General features: G+C 32.8%; 1 protein-coding gene across 1 annotated transcript; it reads left to right on the top strand.

Annotated features, from left to right (window-relative positions):
- Positions 1-811: 811 nt before the first annotated feature.
- LOC148608208 (sodium- and chloride-dependent creatine transporter 1-like) lies at positions 812-20,321 on the top strand. The gene is made up of 13 exons (XM_088544112.1): positions 812-1,095; positions 1,446-1,577; positions 5,865-6,159; positions 6,456-6,588; positions 9,328-9,462; positions 11,285-11,388; positions 11,689-11,813; positions 13,715-13,827; positions 14,707-14,844; positions 15,594-15,693; positions 17,109-17,209; positions 18,147-18,323; positions 19,141-20,321. The coding sequence occupies exons 1-13, from the start codon at positions 975-977 to the stop codon at positions 19,261-19,263; spliced, it is 1,797 nt and encodes a 598-aa protein (XP_088400238.1). The 5' UTR covers positions 812-974; the 3' UTR covers positions 19,264-20,321.
- Positions 20,322-20,554: the final 233 nt, after the last annotated feature.

Genomic DNA, 20,554 nt, shown 5'->3' with positions numbered 1-20,554 from the left:
AGATATCAATTTTCATCAAAATTGGACAACTTTGAATTTTCGACCGCGTAGGCAGCAATATTGAAAAAAAATGTTAAAATCGTCAGTTTAGTGAATATTATAAATCGGAACAGCCTAAATATCCTAAATATCAATGTTCACTGAAATCCGACAATTTTGAATTTTTTACCGCATTAAAAATGGTTGACGTTTTTTTCGTAATTGTGTTTGGATCCTTAAGCTGAATATGCATACCAAATTTCGTTGAATTCTGATCAGCAGTTTCAGAGACATGCGAGTTAAAACTTTTCTATGTAAAAATTTGAGTACCCACAGTCTGGCGGCCATTTGTAAAAATTATGGCAACTGGAAAAGATTTTTGAAGTTCTTCATTCTTCAATGAAGATCTAATTTTCTGTAAAGTTTCATCTCCATCGGATAAGTCACTTTGAAAAACAAATGCGCGGATAACTTTAAGATTTTTTGGTCGGCAACTTAATCATAAGTAGAAGAAACTCAGTAAAAACAATAAGTTACTTTGTGGTCGGCAACTTAGCAACTTATTACATTTGTTTTTGCGATAAATTGAGACTCGCGATACATTTTCTGTTTTGACCTACCTAGTTATTCTTATCATACAAAAAAGATAATGCAATCATCAAAGCCTTTAAGCATTTGACAAAAAAATGTTTACCATAATTTGAAAGATTAAAATATTTATCATTATTTTCTTTCATTTAGACTTAATTATGTGCCATGTGGTTACTAGGAATTGACGGTAAATTTAAACTTTGATTATGTCATTTCTACCTGTCAAGGCTTCTTTATATATTTTGTGAACATTCATAATTCATTCAGACGGTGCGTTGTACGTTACCCTGGTGTCATCTCAAGAAACATTCAAGATATTAAAGACCCAGTTTGTCATTGTTATCTCAGTAATATCTCAACCATTACAAACAATTTTCCGTGGATTGTGTTATTAAAGTTCGGTTATGTCGACTGTGCGTGAAACTTGGGCTCGAAGATTTGATTTCCTGATCGCCTGTGTAGGGTTTTCAGTAGGACTCGGAAATATCTGGAGATTTCCATATCTTTGCTTCAAAAATGGGGGAGGTATGTGTCTTATATTTTTATTTCTTTTTTCTGTTTATTTTCACGTTATTTTATAATGACGGTGGAAATGTTTTAATTTCTTTAAGCAACCAGACTTGAAACATACTGATAAGGAAGTAAAACATGTTTTAACCATTGAATAGTTGTTACTTTGATATATGATTTATATTGAGGCAATTCTTTATTGATATATCATTTATATTGGGGCAATTCTTTAACGAAAAATCAACTCTACAACGTTATAATAATATTATATTACGAATACAGCTCTATCTTGTCGAATTTGAAAATTAAAGATTTTAAGAAACATACAAAAACAACGAAAATAACTGTACTGTTATTATTTCCAGGGGCCTTCTTGATACCCTATTTCATCTGTGCTATTTTGGGTGGAATCCCATTATTTTACCTGGAAGTTTCAATTGGACAATTAATGGGCAATGCAGGATTTAAGGCATGGCGAATATGTCCTTTGTTTCAAGGTAAGATTTCGAAACCTATCTCTCTTTTATACTGTCGTGAATATTGACAAGACAATCGCAAATTCTAAACCGTGTCAAAGTAGAATGATCACAGAAAATGTTTACTGTTACTAAAGGTGCAAAATTAAATTTCATACACAGTGTTTATTAAGTCTCACAAGAAAAGTTAAAAGAAATATCAAATTACTATGTTTCTACATTTCCGAAATTTCATATTGAACATAGAATTTGTTTATACGAATAGCAATAGGTAAAACAGTGCAAAGAACAATTTGTTTCTAGAAGATCAATCACATTATCTGATTAACTCATGATCGTGTTATGGTAAGAGCATGTAATAACTACAAAATTATCAAGTATGCAATCCAACGTCAATAGAACTTATATTTGTTCAGGACAGACTGTAGAGTAAGCCAAAGTAAGCATGGTCATCTTGTTAACGACATGATATTTGATAAGATGCATATTTGTGAGAATGATTTGACCTCCCTGTTATATTTCAAGTAGTTATAAACTCTTTAAAAGTTAAGTAATGTAGTGATAGCTTGAAAATATCAAATTTCAAATGCCGGGCGTAAAAAAGACATGAACATTAAATCCACGTCAAAACCTAATCAAAGAGTAATCAAGGGAACCAAGGATATTGCGGTGATCAAAAGAATGTAATCCAGGGACAAAGACCAGACATGGAAAACAGATATACACAACAAAGAACATAAAGTAACTAAGAGTAATTAAGGGTACCAAGGTTATAGCGGTAATCAAAAGAATGTGATCCAGGGACAAAGACCAGACATGGAAAACAGACATACACAACAAAGAACATAAAGTAACTAAGAGTAATTAAGGGAACAAAGGTTATAGCGGTAATCAAAAGAATGTGATCCAGGGACAAAGACCAGACATGGAAAACAGATATACACAACAAAGAACATAAAGTAACTAAGAGTAATTAAGGGAACCAAGGTTATAGCGGTAATCAAAAGAATGTGATCCAGGGACAAAGACCAGACATGGAAAACAGACATACACAACAAAGAACATAAGTAACTAAAATCATACATACAAAGTAACAAAAGTAAATGAGCAACTCCCACTCCACTAAAAACTGGGAGCATGGACCAGGTGCACCGGTAGGGTAAGCGTCCTCTGCTTTTCTAGAAACACCCGCCGAGTTGCTCATAAAAAGTCAAGTCCGGGGTAGACAAACGAGGGAAGGAAAACTATGACCCGTTGAATAAATCAGTTTTCATGGTGCTGATGGATACACCATAACGATCCACGAGTTCATGATAACGACCATAAAACTTCTGTAATGATGACTTCAATCTTGTAGCAACATACCCCTGTTCCAGAAGCCTATTTGTTAAAGTTCTAACGCGATACAAAAAGTCTGCGTAGTTTCGGCAAGCTCTGGTATAACGTGTGAGTTGTGATATGAATGCTCCATACGCAGGAGCCGAAGGGATGTTGCCACAGATGTAAGGAAAGTTGACAATTCTGAATGAAAAGTCATCACGTTTGTCGTAACGTTTGGTCAATAGTTTTCCTTTACCATCAATTTCTAAGTGTAGGTCAAGATATGAGGCTGACTTCACAGTGTCTGTAGTATCCTTTATCTCAAGTTCTTTTGGGTAGATGCGATGTATCAAATCCCCGACATTTGGATTGTTTAAAGATAATACGTCATCTATATAGCGCAAACTCAGATTGAAGGATCTAGCCAAACGATATTCTTTCTTTCTGATCAGATCAGCTATAAAGTCAGCCTCATAAGAGTGAAGGAATAGGTCAGCAAGTAAAGGAACACAATTTGTTCCCATTGGTATGCCGACCATTTGTTGAAAAACACGTCCACCACACTGGACAAATATGTTGTTAATTAAAAATTCCAGCATTTTGTAAACATCTTCCTCTGAATATTTGGAAGATGATTTGGAATTATTTCTTACAAAGTATGAGGAATCTCTATCAAGAACTATATATTTGTATCTAGGTGTACCATCTTTTATGGAAAAACAACGATGTATAATGTTTTTAAGTCGGGATTTTAACTGAGTATGGGGAATAGAAGTATACAGTGTTGAAAAATCATAGGTTTTAATGCTATTATATTCAGAAGTACACATCAAACAGAAATTACATGTAAAAATAAAGCGCACAAAAGTTATCGTCAAATAGTTTAACGCCATTGTAATGTTTTAAACAGCATCTTTTGTATTTGTGAAAAAGAGTTCTTTAAACATATTATCTCCATAGATCACAAAAGTATTCCCTTTAAAATAGTTTTTAAGACTTTAAACCCGGTGAACGGGCATTTCATATAATAAACAACCCGATTAAAGAAATAGTGTGTTCAACTAGGTTCAAAAGTTGAAAAGAGTATAACTATTTAATCTTTAATTTCAAATGGACGACACATTTTAGTTGGAAAAAAGCATATTCAAACTGCGTCGAACCATACAGTGTAAGAACGTAAATAATATTAAAATACATCACATGAAAATCATGAATCAAACAATACCATTTTCCTAACAAGCTCATCAAAGGTACGATGACACAAAAGTGGACAGCGGGTCAATATATGTCCTAAAATAAAGTTCCAAGTCAAAAATAAAGGATGGACTGATGTCTTCGCTTGACGAAACGAAGTGTTATATCAATCGTATGATGACAAATGTGTGATTGATATTTTGTAGCTTTTCTAGGTAGCTGTTGCTAATAATAAAATATCAAATAGAATGAAATGGAAACAATTGAATCATATAAATAAAACTATAAGTTATTTTAATTAAACACACATTAAATTTCATTGAAAATATTATAAAGATTTATTAATCTTTGCTATATATTTTAAGTAAGACAAAGAAGGTAATAAGATTTATTGCGCAAATTGTTTTGTCAAGTATTTTAAAAATGCCACCGTATGTTTCAAAGTAGCATTAATTTTTTATGCTGTCCATGTAACCCTACTACAAACAGAAAGTGTAATTTAAAAACTTTATAATAAATCACAACGAGTCATAACTGTCTAGCAAGTAGACATCAAGATTTATTTCAAGTAAAGCTCCAAGTAAAAAATATGCAAAATGTAAAATTGAGTGTTTACATAGGTGTTTCACAAATTTTAATGCAAGTGATTATACAGTGTTGTTCAATTTAAGAGTCAGGTACAACGATATATACTTGATGTGTCAGGAATATTGATAAAAATATTTCAGTCATAATCTTTTTTATTATAGACTAAAGCACGGAATACAGGACATCAAACTTTGCCTTATACTGTTAGATATTTGTAGCAATCGACCGTGAATAAACGATAACAAGACGCCGACATTTGATATAGTACTGTCGAGTTTCCTTTTATTTGTGTTAAAATACTTTTTGTTACTTGTACTTGAGTTTTATTCAACAACTTGTACGTAACTGAAGAGCATGACAACGAAAAATCAAGTGAACCAAGGTTATAGCGGAAATAAAAAGAAATCAATCCAAAGACAAACAGACATACACATTATGATTAAGTAACTAAATTAATACATACAAAGTAAAAAAAGAAAATGAGCAACTTGGGCTACACCGAAAACAGGGAGCACGGACCAGGTGCACCGGTAGGGTAGCGTCATCTGCTATCAGTTCATAAAGAAGTCGTTATTCTATTGCCAATATTTAGAGTGATTTTGGTTTTGTCTTTTTTTTCTGTTAAAACGAATTTAAAGTAAGTAAATCATGAGTTGCTTTTACCAAGAAAATAAATGATGACCATACGAATGTTTTTTTTTTCGGTTACAAACGAATTTAAAGTAGGCAAATCATGAGTTGCTTTTAACAAGAAAATAAATGATGACCCTACCAATGTTTTTTCTGTTAAAAACAAATTTAAAGTATGCAAATCATGAGTTGCTTTTAACAAGAAAATAAATGATGATCCTATCAATGTTAGTCAATGTATCTTTTTTGTCAATTCCGGACAAATTAATTTCTTCTCTTTGAAAAGGGTCGTAAGGCATTTGTTTTTCTCTATTGCAATTTTCTTAGCTCTGGCCTTGTGTTACATCGACATCGCTTAAATAATAGTTATCATTTATTTCACTCATTAACCTCATTTTTAGATTTTCAGTTTAGATTTTTCACGTTTCTTCTTTTTCAAATTCTTCATGCGTATATGTGTACGAATTTCCCACAAATTATTTCGCAAAATTGTCATTTTCAATTTTATTTGTTGTCAAACATAAGCCGTAATTCTTATTTTCGACTACAATATTTGTATTTTTTATATTTTGTTAGGAATGGGCATAACAACAACAGTCATAATGTTCTTTTCGAACACTTTCTTCAACGTGGTAATGGCGTGGGCAATTTATTACCTTGTCAACTCCTTCCAAGCTGAGTTACCTTGGGCAAATTGTGGTCATGAATGGAACAGGTTCTGTAGAGATTCCATGAATTTTAATGTCAATACTACCTTAAGTACTAACTCGTCTGGAATGATTGAATATTCCGAGGGCGACAGCAATTACACAAGTAACATGACAACGTATGTTACACAAGGTTACTTTGATCCAGTAGAAGAGTTCTGGGAGTAAGTTGCTTTAAGTCACAAAATAAACCTTAGGGTATATAATTGGAAATAAAAATGAATAACTGAATCATGTGCACTTTTGCATAACTATTTACGACAGATATTGTAATCTTACATCTTATTGATGTATTTTTTTCGATCATTACATGTATTTCTTGGGGTATGGCATTGTTTTTATTTTTATTCGGGGTCTCATCAAGTAATAGCAAACATGTCTTGCGACAAATTCCTAAAATGAATTGAAAAAATAACTACTCATATTAACATTTTTATCTTATTATTTGTATTTATTACAGAAATAAAGTTTTAGGTATATCTGATGGTATTGACCAACCAGGAAATGTAAAATGGGACATAACTTTATGTCTGTTGGCTGCTTGGGTTGTCGTTTACTGTTGTATCTGTAAAGGAATTAAAACATCAGGCAAGGTAACTACTGTAACATCATACACAGTAGCATAATTAAAATACAAAGTAATCAACATTATAGTTAAATAGAGTCATGCCCGATTATTACTTTGAAGTTTGATAAAGTCTTACAATGTAATTATATCGTAGTGAAATAGTGTTATACGCTCTAATTGCGTTGTAGTTAAAAAAAGCCCTAATTACATTGGGAATCGAAATCAATAAGTAAGGTGTTAATTCTCGAAGTTAAATGCATATTTACAAGTAATGACAGTACAAATAAATTGGCAAATTGCCAAAATATGCCAATAGTAGATGCATCATAATATTCATAATTAACATAACTATCAATTCCTACGCTTATTATGTAGATAGGCCTCGATCATATTAGCCTTTGAAAAGCTGAATAATACGTAGTTTTCATTTAAAACTATTAACATTACTATGCAGGATACTTTTAGAATTACATTTTGCCTTTGGTTTTATTTTGTTGTGAAACCGAAAACAAATAGTAAGGCTATTCGCATGTCATTTTTCAGGATGCCTGACGTCCTTATCTATAGTCTATGTTACATGTAACAATTTTTTCAGTGTCATGTAATGAACGGGGGTGAATAATTACCATCCGGTTACAGTTGTGAAAAAAAATTCAATCGCCCTTGAAGAAAAGTAACTGTTCCACAACTGAATTACTCTGTTGAGTAAAGGACACGTTTCACTTATCCGAGAGTATCTGGGAGATTTCTTAGTATTGCATTTTTTCTGATAATGTATTATCATTTTTTTTACATTTCAAAGCCCTTTTTGGATAATATCGGTGACAAAGACCAACCTGCATGCCACGATAACTTGGTGTCAAAATAAAATTGACAAAGTCTCTTTTTTTAGACAGATGAGTCTAGTCTTGCAAGTATCACTGGTCGTTTTCCGGTAAAAAATCATAATCGTCATAATTTCAAAACAAAAATGTTACGTCACTGCATATTTTTAATCGACCATTGGTTTCATTAACCTTGAAATATTGTTAATGTATAAAGATATAAGTGACGAGGCAAAGCTGTGCAGTTTGTGTGGATTTCTTTCAGAATGTATTCTTCCAATACCATTGAATACCAAATAAAAATACACAGACATTAATACTTTGTTGTGTGTAATCAGTCAGAAAATGTGGCGTATTTATCTTTGGTTTCTGAAGTTTCCACAATGTTCCTAATAGTATTATAATACTTTCTTCAATATAATATAACGTAAAGATTACGTAAGAATGTCAAAATCCTCAAAGCCCTGCACTTATTGTTTACGGTTTGTATTTAGAGATCCAGTTTAAATGACTATTTGATATTACATGAATGACGGAATATTTTCGAGTCATATGAAATTTGAATACTTTTATAAATATTGCGATTTCAACATCACTCGAAATAATTAATTTTTGGTGTGCATTTGTTTGTCTGGATTAGATTTATCTTGTTCTACTTGATGTGTATAACAAGAGTATATTGCGTACACATATTAACAAGACATCTGTTTCAGTTTGTTTTTATTTGACACGCTTTGTACTCGTGGTATCGGGAAAGTCCCTAAATATGATTTGTTTGTTGTGCTTTGAAGAAATACAGATGAAGTAATAAAACTTTATAAAAGCAATTTCTTGTTTGTCTGACAAAAACAGTATCTACTTGTCACGGATGAAATATTACATATATTACAAAAAAACAAAAACAAAAAAAAAACGTTAAATGTAACGAGATTGGATATCGTGAATATGCCAAAGAGGCAACAACCCCACCGGGGTAAAAAATGACAACTCATGGGCCTTCAATGAATCACGAGGAAACTCTCACAAAACAACATACACAGGTTCAGCGAAATGATTGCTCCATATATTCCAGCAATACAAATGTATTTTGAAATTGAAAATGAAACAATACACTCAGAGTGCAGAAATTTCCGATTTGGGACAGGTGCAAAAAATGCGGCGGGGTTAGGTTCTTTAATAATAACAACATTCCCCCTTTGTTAAATCTGGCCACTGTGGAAAAAATATAACACAATAAGACATACCTAAAATCTGTTTAAAAAGGTCTGAGTCCCCTGTTAGAACAGAAATAAAGAAACTGGTTTTACATTACACATCACAAATGCACAAACAGAAGAGTACTAGCAGTTAACTGACATCCAGATCAGTTTAAACCTACAAAATTCTATGCCCTCACCCTATGTAAAATCATGCCAATTTCTTCCAGAAGGGGATTGAAAACCACGGTAGATCATAATTCATACAATAAGGACACAACCCATGCCGAAAATTGCGTTTGAAGTCAGTCAATCTTACATTGTTAAATCTTATGTTTTGAAAAATCTTCGACAATTGATATGTACTATAGTAAACATATGTTACCATCAACCTAAACATGACACATGTATATATGTGTGTCAGAGAAATAATCGCTCACGAGATTTGCAGTAATCCATGTCATTGATTATGTAAAAAAATGTCATTCACTTTTAAGGATTTCAGACAAACTTTTAGAAGCGGAAAACTATTAGAAACATAATTGCTTTGAAATACATATTTTTTCATATATCGATGTGCGATTAAATGTTGCTACTTTGCGTCAGGCATTTTTAACGATTAGTGGAAATGAAGCTTATACAAAAATATTTTTTAAAACGAAAAAAGTGGTTTGAATTAATTCCAAATTCAGAATTAAATTTTTGACTTCTTAAGAATATGAAAATTTCATCTTATTGTTTCAGGTCATGTATGTAACAGCCACCTCACCTTATCTGTTCATGATGATATTGCTGATAAGAAACTGTATGCTGGATGGAGCTATTGATGGTATTATTTATTACATAAAGCCCCAACCCAGCAAATTGTTAGACACAAGCGTAAGTACGTAGTCAGTTTGGCTGATTGTAAAACTACGATCTTCATCTTTAACTTAACAAAATAGTCTCTAATATTGGTCCTTGTTTCTTTTAATATTTTAATGATCGTACCCATAGTCTTGGAATAAATTGGTAAATTAGTTCGTTTCCTTTTTTAAAGTCTGTTCTGTCTTACTGGCATGTAGATAAATACAATAAGGTGAAACTATATTTAGGCCGCTATTATACCCTGGTTATAAAGTGATAAGGGTGTCCGTACTTCCTTTAGTTACACAGGGGGAATACCCATCTCTCAACCGTAACTCCTCTTACACAACTGGGCCCCGTGCAGGTCCGGGTGTTAAAAGAATAGGCCTGCAGCAGCGCTAAGCTTGTCGTAAAAGGCGACTAAATAGTGCTCAGAACCTTAGCCGGGGGCTAGGACGCTATACCCACAGTGCAACTGGGATGTGTGCCCCAGGTGGTGGAATGGGGTACCCCTGGCGTGTTATATGCTGGGGTTGTCAGGCTATAATACGAAAAACCTGACCGCAAACCATAGTGGTGCACCGTGTTGGGAAAGATGCCGCCACGTTCCTCGCACGTTAAAGAACCCTACTGTGGTATTCTCCCGGAGTAGGAACCATAGGGCTCCGCCATAGGAGGCTAAATTGCCCGACCCTACCCACCTCTCCCTATTTGCAGTGGCAATCAAAATTTGTCGACCCAATTGTCCTTGTGTCCCATCCCTTTTTCGTTTCATTATTTCATGTTCATTTTATCATCAATTTCATGTTCATCGTCTGAATATAGCTGAAATATTGCTGCTCGGACGTTAAACCCCAACAAACAAAAGAACTTGCACAACTGGCCCCGTGCAGGTCCGGTTGTTAAAAGAATAGGCCTGCAGCAGCGCTAAGCTGGTCGTAAAAGGCGGCTAAATAGTGCTCAGAACCCTAGCCGGGGGCTAGAGCGCTCTGCCCACAGTGCAACCGGGATGTGTGCCCCAGGTGGTGGAATGGGGTACCCCTGGCGTGTTATATGCTGGGGTTGTCAGGCTATAATACGGAAAACCTGACCGCAAACCATAGTGGTGCACCGTGTTGGGAAAGATGCCACGTTCCTCGCACGTTAAAGAACCCTACTGTGGTATTCTCCCGGAGTAGGAACCATAGGGCTCCGCCATAGGAGGCTAAATTGCCCGACCCTACCCACCTCTCCCTATTTGCAGTGGCAATCAAAATGCGTCGACCCAATTGTCCTTGTGTCCCATCCCTTTTTCATTTCATCATTATTTCATGTTCATTTTATCATCAATTTCATGTTCATCGTCTGAATATAGCTAAAATATTGCTGCTCGGACGTTAAACCCCAACAAACAAACAAACAAACATCTTACACAACTGAAGAGAACTTAATGAACTTTTACAGAATCTTTATGACATGTTCCCTTTGTGCACCTTCTATTTTAAATTTTGAATCAATTTGGAGGTTTTACATCACAAAAGATGAATGTTTTGATATATGCATTTCATGATATATTTGGAAGAAGAGTATATCAACTGAGTGAGCATTGCTCAAAGTTTTTCTAGTTTTTTTCTTTAGAGATTGCTCGTTATTTCATATTTAAATAATATGACTAACGTTGACAAAGGGTATGCGTATTCAAATATTCCAATTCGTAATTTTTTTCAGATTGATTTTCTAGCCTCATCTTTTATGGTTCAGTTAAATATCATTAAATCTAAAATGAAATGAACCAAACTATAATGAAACGAGAAAAAAAGAGAAAGGTGTTTGTATTTTTTGTAATATTGTCTTACAATATGTCTCTTCCTTTTAGGTTTGGGTTGATGCAAGTTCTCAGATTCTTTTCTCTTATTCCATTGGTTGTAATTCTCTGGTTGCCATTGGCAGCTACAACAAGAAAGGGCATAATTCCTACAGGTATAAAATGTAAAAACTTTCAATACGTGATCATTATTTAAAAAAATGATAATGATTTTTTTGCTGTTTTCGTTGAAATACTGAAAATTTCTTACAAAAATGTTTTTCCAATGTTTAATGTTTTTGTATCGCTCTCTTTACATTTGTATACAATATTCCATATGTTATCACAGCATGACACTGCTTTGCTTCCATATATTCACCATATAAAAACTATTTAAACTTCAGAAAAACACATTATCGTGTTTTTATCAATCTATGTCTAAACAGCCTTTATTTAAAACCATTTGATATTTACAGAGACAGTATATTATTCGCAGCGACCAATACAGTGACCAGTTTACTAGCAGGACTTGTAATTTTCTCCATACTAGGGCACATGGCATTACTCCACAACACAACTGTCGACCAAGTAGTTAAATCAGGTCAGAGATTATATATTAATAGATGATATTATTTACCTGCTGGAAGTTCTAATGCAATATATGTAAAGATCATCGGCCTACTATTACGCTTAATATAAATTATCTCTATTACAATGCGCGTACTAAAATTCGAAATTTCTTTTTTTTTCGGCTATATCTTTTGGGGGTGGAGATTAAAAGTACGAGAATGTATACTTTCCATGCGCATACTTGGAGAATACGTCACAATAAATACAATATTTTTGAAATAGCAATAAAAGACATAAAGGTTCACTTTCAATGTGAAACCTCCCACTTTCTAAATCAAATTTGTAAACAAGTCGAGAGTGAATTCGTTACAACAAAAGTAAGCTCCCACTATAGCACATGGAATGGTAATACACGTGCTCTCGGATTTCAATTCATCGAATCATTAATACCTTCACTGCTTTTTGATGTGAATTATTATTACATAATTGCATTAGAACTTAAAAAAAAATAGTTCCTGAAATTCATCTTTGTCTTTGCGTTTTTATGGTTCTTCCCAAGTCAAAATCTTGGACATTTCCTTCTAGATTGTAGGATTTATATATTTTGTTTGCTTTGATAATTTGAAAGGAACTTGAGATAAAGGGTACAAATAAAGTCTCCCTTGTATCATGTCCTACACGTAAGAGTTGAATAGTCATGAATGGTTGAATATATTGATGTCTTTTTGCATTGTACTTTGTCCATGATTCTATTTCTTGCTAAATTCCTCACAGATATATAATTGGAGCGGATTTATGTTCCAGTCCATATATGTTGATCTATATGGTGTGTCCATTTGCACTATGGGAACTTTCTACGTTTCCATCTCCATCCGTAGATCTCTAAAACACGATTTGAGCAACTCGACGCGGCGGGTGTTTCTAGAAAAAAGGATGGCCTTTACTCAGTCGGTGCACGTGGTCATTTCGTGGAATCTAGGCTGCTTATTCACTTTTTGTGCTCTTTATTTGATTTATTGTGGTCGTTGTATCTGCATTGGTTTTGTCTTCTTCGTTTGTCCAATGAGATTTGAATAACGGTTCAACTGTGGGTACAATGCTTACCTTTGTTTTCAACCTATTACATATGTATTTTAAAATTATTTACCATACATATGAAATATGAAGAGTGTAACATATCTTTGCTAGTGGCATTTTTTTAGTTTTTAGGTTCCGGCAATGTTTAAAAATTCAGAAATAACCTGGTAAAGGACCGTAATTTTGGCTAAGAAAGAGTCATAAAGACACATCGACAAAGATAAAGCGAATGTGTTTGATGTGTTGTTTCATATTGACAATATACTGTGTAGATAAACAAAATGGAAAAATTAAACTTTGAGAAAAAACACAAATATTCAGATATTCAACTAACTAAACGTTCTTGGCAATGGTTTATTTAACAGTGTCAACGTTAAATTGGAAGATGATGTTTGTATAGATGTAAACCAAAGGAATAGATTCTCAATTGTTAAATCAACGCAGAGGGAATATATAGCACATTTATAGTGTGGCTATATTTGACATCACTATAACAATACATGAATGCTGTACAAACTGTAAGTAAATAGAAACGTAGAAATTGTATCTAATTTATTTGTATTTTCCCTAATGATTTGCATCTCTTTTTATGACAGAATGAACTGGTTACCAAGTGTCTAACATTTATGCAATATATATATTGTAGGCACGTCGCTGTAACCAACTAATATAATACATATGTATGAACTATTTGAAGTTATTACAGGCATGGTGCCATAACTAATGCAAAAGTATATTTCAGGGAAGAGATGCATAGTGTTTGAGAGATTATTTTTTATTGCAGACATGGTATCTTTTGTGTATCAATGACACTTTGATAACGTTTACTTGACAATTTGTTTTATTTCTATTAAGGTCCCGGACTTGCTTTCTTGGCATACCCTAAAGCCGTGACTAGGATGCCTCTAGCTCCACTGTGGTCCGCATTGTTCTTTGTGATGGTTTTGTTTCTAGGATTAGATAGTCAGGTACCCATGAATGACAGTTCTAAATATTTTACAAAATTAGTTTAACTTGATATTAGTAATTTATTTTCGAGCAAAAAGTATTTTGCAGCACCAATGTGTCAGTGTCTAATTCATAAATATCATGTTCATTAACCTAAAAACGATTATAAAAAGGCTTGATTATTAAAACTACCATTGCCACTTGTTTATCAAATCGTTTAATTCGTTTATAATAAGTTTGCAAAAATTACTTTCTTTCGATGTAAAAATATCGTTGCCTCTGGTTACACGTTACCATGCATGGATATAGATACCATATATTTTTGGTTGTAAATAACACACACAGGACAACTATTATACGCACTTATGTAAATGACTGTATTATGAACTGGGTCCTGCATACTTTTGGGCAGAAAATGCATCAATATCCGGTTTGTGCATGTAAAATATGGAGCTTTAAAACAGTTCCATGGCAGCTTCATTTTTTGTATACTTGGAAAATGCGATTGAGGACCACATCAGTCTAGGAAACATAAACTAGCTTTGATCAAACTTTTTTACTAAGATAGAGATGGTCAAAACATGGCCACGGTATATTTGCGAAAATGGCGTAATCAACACCTAACAATTCGATCCTAGTACATTTCGGACCACGACAATCAACATTTCTTTTCCAAAGATGGACATTTCGGCCCATACATATTTCAGACCAAGACAATAGGAGAATGCATAATGACAATAAAAACGGTATATCATGACACATCTTACCAATTTGGAAGTTGATAATAACAGGGCTGACAAAACAATGTGAAAAGATTTGGTGTTTGAATGCATATGTTTCTTCGGGAGCGTTTAAGGCTTCACCTTTCTCTTATTATTTATATTACATGTTTATTTTAGTTTATGGGTGTAGAAGGCGTGATAACAGCGGTAGTTGACAACTGGCCGGAGGTTTTGAGAAAAGGATATCGCAGAGAAATATTTGCTGCTGGTCTTTGTATCAGTAATTTCCTGTTAGGACTGTCTATGGTTACTAACGTAGGTTATAATGAATATTGAACCACAAAATATTACTATTTTATTATAATCAATTCTAGGAATAAAAATCTTTGAAAGCCCAATCAGGGTGTAACGTTTCCCAAATCACAAATATTTCGGCAGTTTTCTCTTCCATTTAAAAGAATATGACACTATTGAAGATTTTATTTCTCAACATCAAGGTCAAGGCCCACACTAAAATACTAAATAATACTGAATATATTTAAAAATGTTGTGGAACAGATTGCATACAATATCTTATGAATAAAACAGTCACAAAATACATGTACGTACATTTCATTTCATTGTTTTTTATAACATAACCACTGGATCGATGTCCCTGCTGGTGAATCTAATTGTACCTGATGTTATTCACCAACCTAGTAGTCAGACTCCTCTGATTTCAAATTATATCAAATTTTATTTATCATATATATCAAAATTTGCAGTTTTACAAATTTAAAACACCTAAAAAAATCTTAGGCTTGTATTGCTCATGGTAGAACCTCACGGTGATGGATTTGGCTTCCTATTTCGATAGTTTTGGTTTTGAGTGCTTTTTGTATATAATTAATTTTGGATTAAGACCTTTCTCTATATTTGATTTTAATGCTGCTGATGATAGGCTACTTAATGAAACAGGTGTACAGCATATCGAAATTTATATGGTTGGTATGTTTCAATTCAATTCATAATAATGGAATCTACATTTTGGTGTTTGTTTTAAACTTACCATTACTTGTTTTCAGGGCGGTATTTATGTGTTTGAGCTGTTCAACTACTACTCAACGTGTCTGACTATTTTACTGATAGCTTTCTTAGAATGCGTTGTAATAGCCTGGTTATATGGTAAGGTCATAATATTTTAGCATTCAAAAATAACTGATTAATAACTGTAGATATACTTAAACTAATACAAAAAAAAACATTTATTCAGAAAGTTTTAATTAATTAGATTTTAGAGCTAACATTCTGAAATTATATATATATATGATAGTAACGTATTAGGAACAAATCTTTGAAGATTCAGACAAAATGGTAAACTTTATCTTAAAAATGCATGTTTCATCCATCGATCTGAGATATTTTTTACCCAAGAAAATCCACGCTTATTTACTTTATCAATTTTTATCACAGCGCTGCCTGATATGTTTTGAAACTTTTCATAAATTATGAGCCATTTAAATGTTTATTGTCTCCCGTGATGCCTCGCGAGGGGACATGGAAATGCCGGGCGTCCGTCAGTGTTTTCCGCACTTTGTTTTTGTAATTCTCCTACCAAATACGTTTCGTATTAAGTTCGACTTCTCTTATGTTTGAATGATTTTTACAGAAGTTGCGGCCCTTGAACTTGGAAAATTTCAGTGAATTTAAAGTTTTTCGCACTTTTTGTAATGCTTTTTTTCAATTGATTTTATCTTTTGTATGTAGTATAACGTTCTATGAGAAGTTACAGATTAAGTTCGACTCTGGTTATGGTCAAATGATTTTTACAGAAGTAATGGCCCTTGGACTTAGAAAATTTTAGTGAATTTAGAATTTGAAATGTTTCTTTTTATGTGGGGGACATTGTTCTTTTATTTGCGGGGTATTTTAAAAGATTTGTTTACTTAAGTGATATAGAATGTTTTGTCATCATTCTTTGTTTCTGGTAGAGTTTCACTGTAAAAGTGGTGGGTAATCACCCACTGCTTTATTCTTACAGAGACTGATACATAAACATTTATTTTGAAATAACGTCGATATTATAATTGTAAAATGTTTAAGTGATGGTACTTATTTGTGACAATTCTGGACATGCTAAGCTTCATGGATTGCAAGATAATTGTTCACATGTTCTTTTTTGATACACATGTGAGTCCCACTCAGTGATAAAGGCTTCATGACTTCCTCCTGGTTGTATTATTATTTTAATTAACGTACAGATAACATTTTCGTTGTATATTTGTATACAAATTACGATGCGTAAGAAAATTTTATTTACTTTACATTCACCTGAGCGCTCCATTTAGATGAAGTATACGTTAACTTTATCAGAGGAAAATTCGCCTATGTTTGTGAAGTTAAAATCGGTGTAAATTTGTTGGTTTTTTGTTGTTATTGTCGTTTTTTTTGGGGGGGGAGTGTTTTTTGTTTTTTGTTTTGGTTTTGTTTTGTTTCTCCTTTTAATGTGATCAAGTATTGCTTCCACATATTTCGGAGTTTTCTTTAGTTCACTTAATTATTTATCTTCATACCAAAACTAGATTTTGCACATGTTTTAGGTGTGCGCAGGTTCTACAGCAACATCCAGAAGATGATAGGTCAGCGTGTAACTCCACTGTTTCCTATCATGTGGGCCATCTTCACTCCAATTTTTTACTTGGTATGCCCTTCAACATAGATTATCTTAAGTAACTTTATTTACCTTGCTCTAATTACTTATAAATACTTTGGTTAAGCAAAAGATATGAAATACCATGAATATCTTGATACTAGACAATGTCTAAAATACGGAGACCATAGCAATTTCAAATACTCCATATCAGTTAATTATAATTATAATAGCATCGTATAATAAGTATGCGACCTTGTAAATATGAACATCAATTTACTTGCATTTGTAGCTTTTTTTAGTGTTTATTTGGTATTTCTGGCAGTTTCTGCAAAAGGTGTGTACATCAAAAGATGTATATATCTATATATATATATATATATATATATATATATATATATATATATATATATATATATATATATATATATATATATATATATATATATATATATATATATATCTTTAGTCGCACAGATTCATAACGTGCATCTGTTGGTTTCAAAGAGTAATCAAGGGAACCAAGGTTATAGCGGTAATCAAAAGAATATAATCCAGGGACAAAGACCAGACATGGAAAACAGACACACACAACAAAGAACATAAAGTAACTAAAATCATACATACAAAGTAACAAAAGTAAATGAGCAACTCGGACTCCACTAAAATCTGGGAGCATGGACCAGGTGCACCGTTAGGGTAAGCGTCCTCTGCTTTTCTAGAAACACCCGCCGAGTTGCTCATAAAAACATATGCTCACTACAAAATCAAAATGTGGTAATCATATATTTTATGATTGCGTGTGGGTAAATTAGTATTCATGTTAGAATCATGCATAAATCATATGATTTACATAAATAATCACGAGATTCAAGAACAATCTACAAAATAATAGAGCTGCATGTGATTGGTATGCTTGACACTTTTTTGTTTTGTATTACATATTAGGTTCACAATTTAATTATTCTCGTTCTTCCTTCTTTAAAAGGTGACCTTCTTGTTAAGTTTGATGACCTACTCTGAGCTGCAATATAAGCGAACCTCCAGTGTGTATCAATACCCTTCGTGGGCTATAGGAATAGGCTGGACAATGTCTGCATTCTCTGTCATGTTCATTCCTCTAACCTTGGTGTACAAATTGTGTAAACATGGCTTCACTAAAAAGGTATAATTCGTTTTTACAAGTTTTGTCTATATTTTATGTGAATGATAACTGTAGAGTTTTTTAAAACGTTTCTTTCGGGTATACAAGTTATTTAAACTTTATGTTATAAACTTCATTTGAATATCGACCTTTTACGATGTCATCTAGGTATTGATATGGCTACTTCGATAACTATATTATAAGTTGTAAGCTCTCAGTAGATCTTCGATGATTTTTAGGACAGTCAGTAAAATATGTTGGAGAGGGAGGCGTTAGCCGAGTCCCTCTAACAGATCTACTGATTGTCTAAATAATCAAGAGCTTATAACAATTTTGTACGATTTTGCTTATATATATCATGCGGAAATAAATCTTTTTATCGAACTATATTTCTTCGAAGGTGTTTTTTTTTGGAAATCGTTCAGTGGTAACTACGTAAAATTTATTTTTGTTTTGGCGTCCAGGTCAAATGTACATAGAGACCGGTGGCGAAAGTGAACTATTCAGGTCAAATTGTTTTAAGTGCACATACTTACCGTGCGTCGTTTTATTTATAGAGCTTTATTAGTCCCACCATCATTCTCCAACCATTGTTATCATTGGTGGATAGATTTCCTTTTATGGTAATTTGCATATTTTATATTCAAATATTTTCTTTAACAGCGCATGTTTTTTTTTTCTTCATTTGTATATTGCTGCTTCGGTTATTTGGACGAATGGTTTCATCCAATCACGAGTGATCATGTACATGTACATGTATTAAACATTTAGACCTCCATTGGTTGTTCATAATTCAGTATTTTTTATGTTTCAATATTTCTATTCTTTTTAAAATCAGGCAGTGAAATATCTTCTGCAGCCCCAAGGAATTCCGGAATTTCCAACCAAAGATGACGTCACGCAAAATGGCTTCTCGGGATCGGAGCATGAGAAAGAACAAATGATGACTGAATTTAGTTAATAAGTAGTCAGAACAACTAGAGTAAATCATTTTGATTGGATAAGACTTCATTTGATAATAGTATTAATGTTTTGCGGCAGTTTTAGTATTTTTATATGATGTACAATTTAAAGTACAAAGTACAAAGGGTTGGAGGTCACTATTTTCTTACATTTTTTTTTTATAGTTTTCTGCAACCATAAGCTTCCTTACATACGATAAAACTATGTTTATAGATATTAAATGTTGCTACACCAATTGATATTGTAATTTTGTTTCTCCCTCTGATATTTTTTTATTTATTTAGATGTCAGGTTTTCGTTTCCGTCGATCCGTTAATATATTGCTCGAAAGTAAAGTAAAACTGTTTCTTCAGTAGAATAAGGGATCACCACTATTAATAAACTATGTATATGTGTCTACTATCAGTGTTTTTTAAAACCTACAACTCTTCTATTCAGTTCAAGACTGAATAGTTTCGATTAGAAAATATTTCACATTTTTTTGCAGTATAAATAATGTTGATAAAGAAACAATACAGGACAGGAAAAACGTACTATAGGATGTGATACAAGTTCGGAATATTGTTTGTACTCCATGATAACGAATAAAACAAATTGATTTGAATCAAAATTTAAAATATGAGGTGCATAATGGAAAAAGTATATAATATAGATTCTGTGGAGGTTTTATTAGAATCCATTCTGTGATGTAGGAGAAGCAACAGATAATAGATTGGAACGGAAAAAGTACGGACGGAAGAAAGAAAGGAAGGACGGACGGATGGACTTCCCTATCATTATGCTTACATCCCTTATTTAAAGAGAAGGTACAATGATTGTTCTATTTTATATTTACTAAATATGTTAATCATATACTCTTTCAACCTTACTGTGCAGTGCTTAAATAGCTACATTTCACTTTTTGGTAAACCTTTTAGTAGATTTATTTTATTGATTTTGTTATATATATATGATATTTGTGTGTATTACATTATATTTTGTATTGGTTTGTGGAGTTTTTTAACGATAGATTGTCATATTTATAAAGCAAATGCTTAATAAAGGACTGTATAAGAACTTACATTATTAAAAGTTTTATATATTTTCTTCTCGCTTTTAGATGTAAATATCAACGTTCTCTGGGATTTTATGCAGTGTCTCAGTTGAGTGTAAAAAATAACTGGCATAGTTGTTGTAAATTCGTTAGATCTATAAAGTGCTTAATATCGGTATAATTCGATGATACATACTGAATATTACATGTCAAAATATGTAACACATGCTGTATCAACCCGAGACTCCTATATCAC

Source organism: Perna viridis, chromosome 9 (assembly GCF_037379345.1).
Source record: "Perna viridis isolate PV_CMFRI_1.1 ecotype Kerala chromosome 9, ASM3737934v1, whole genome shotgun sequence".
In the NCBI taxonomy this organism is placed as follows: domain Eukaryota; kingdom Metazoa; phylum Mollusca; class Bivalvia; order Mytilida; family Mytilidae; genus Perna; species Perna viridis.
The sequence above is the reverse complement of the archived record's forward strand: the minus strand, read 5'-3'. Positions and strand labels throughout refer to the sequence as shown.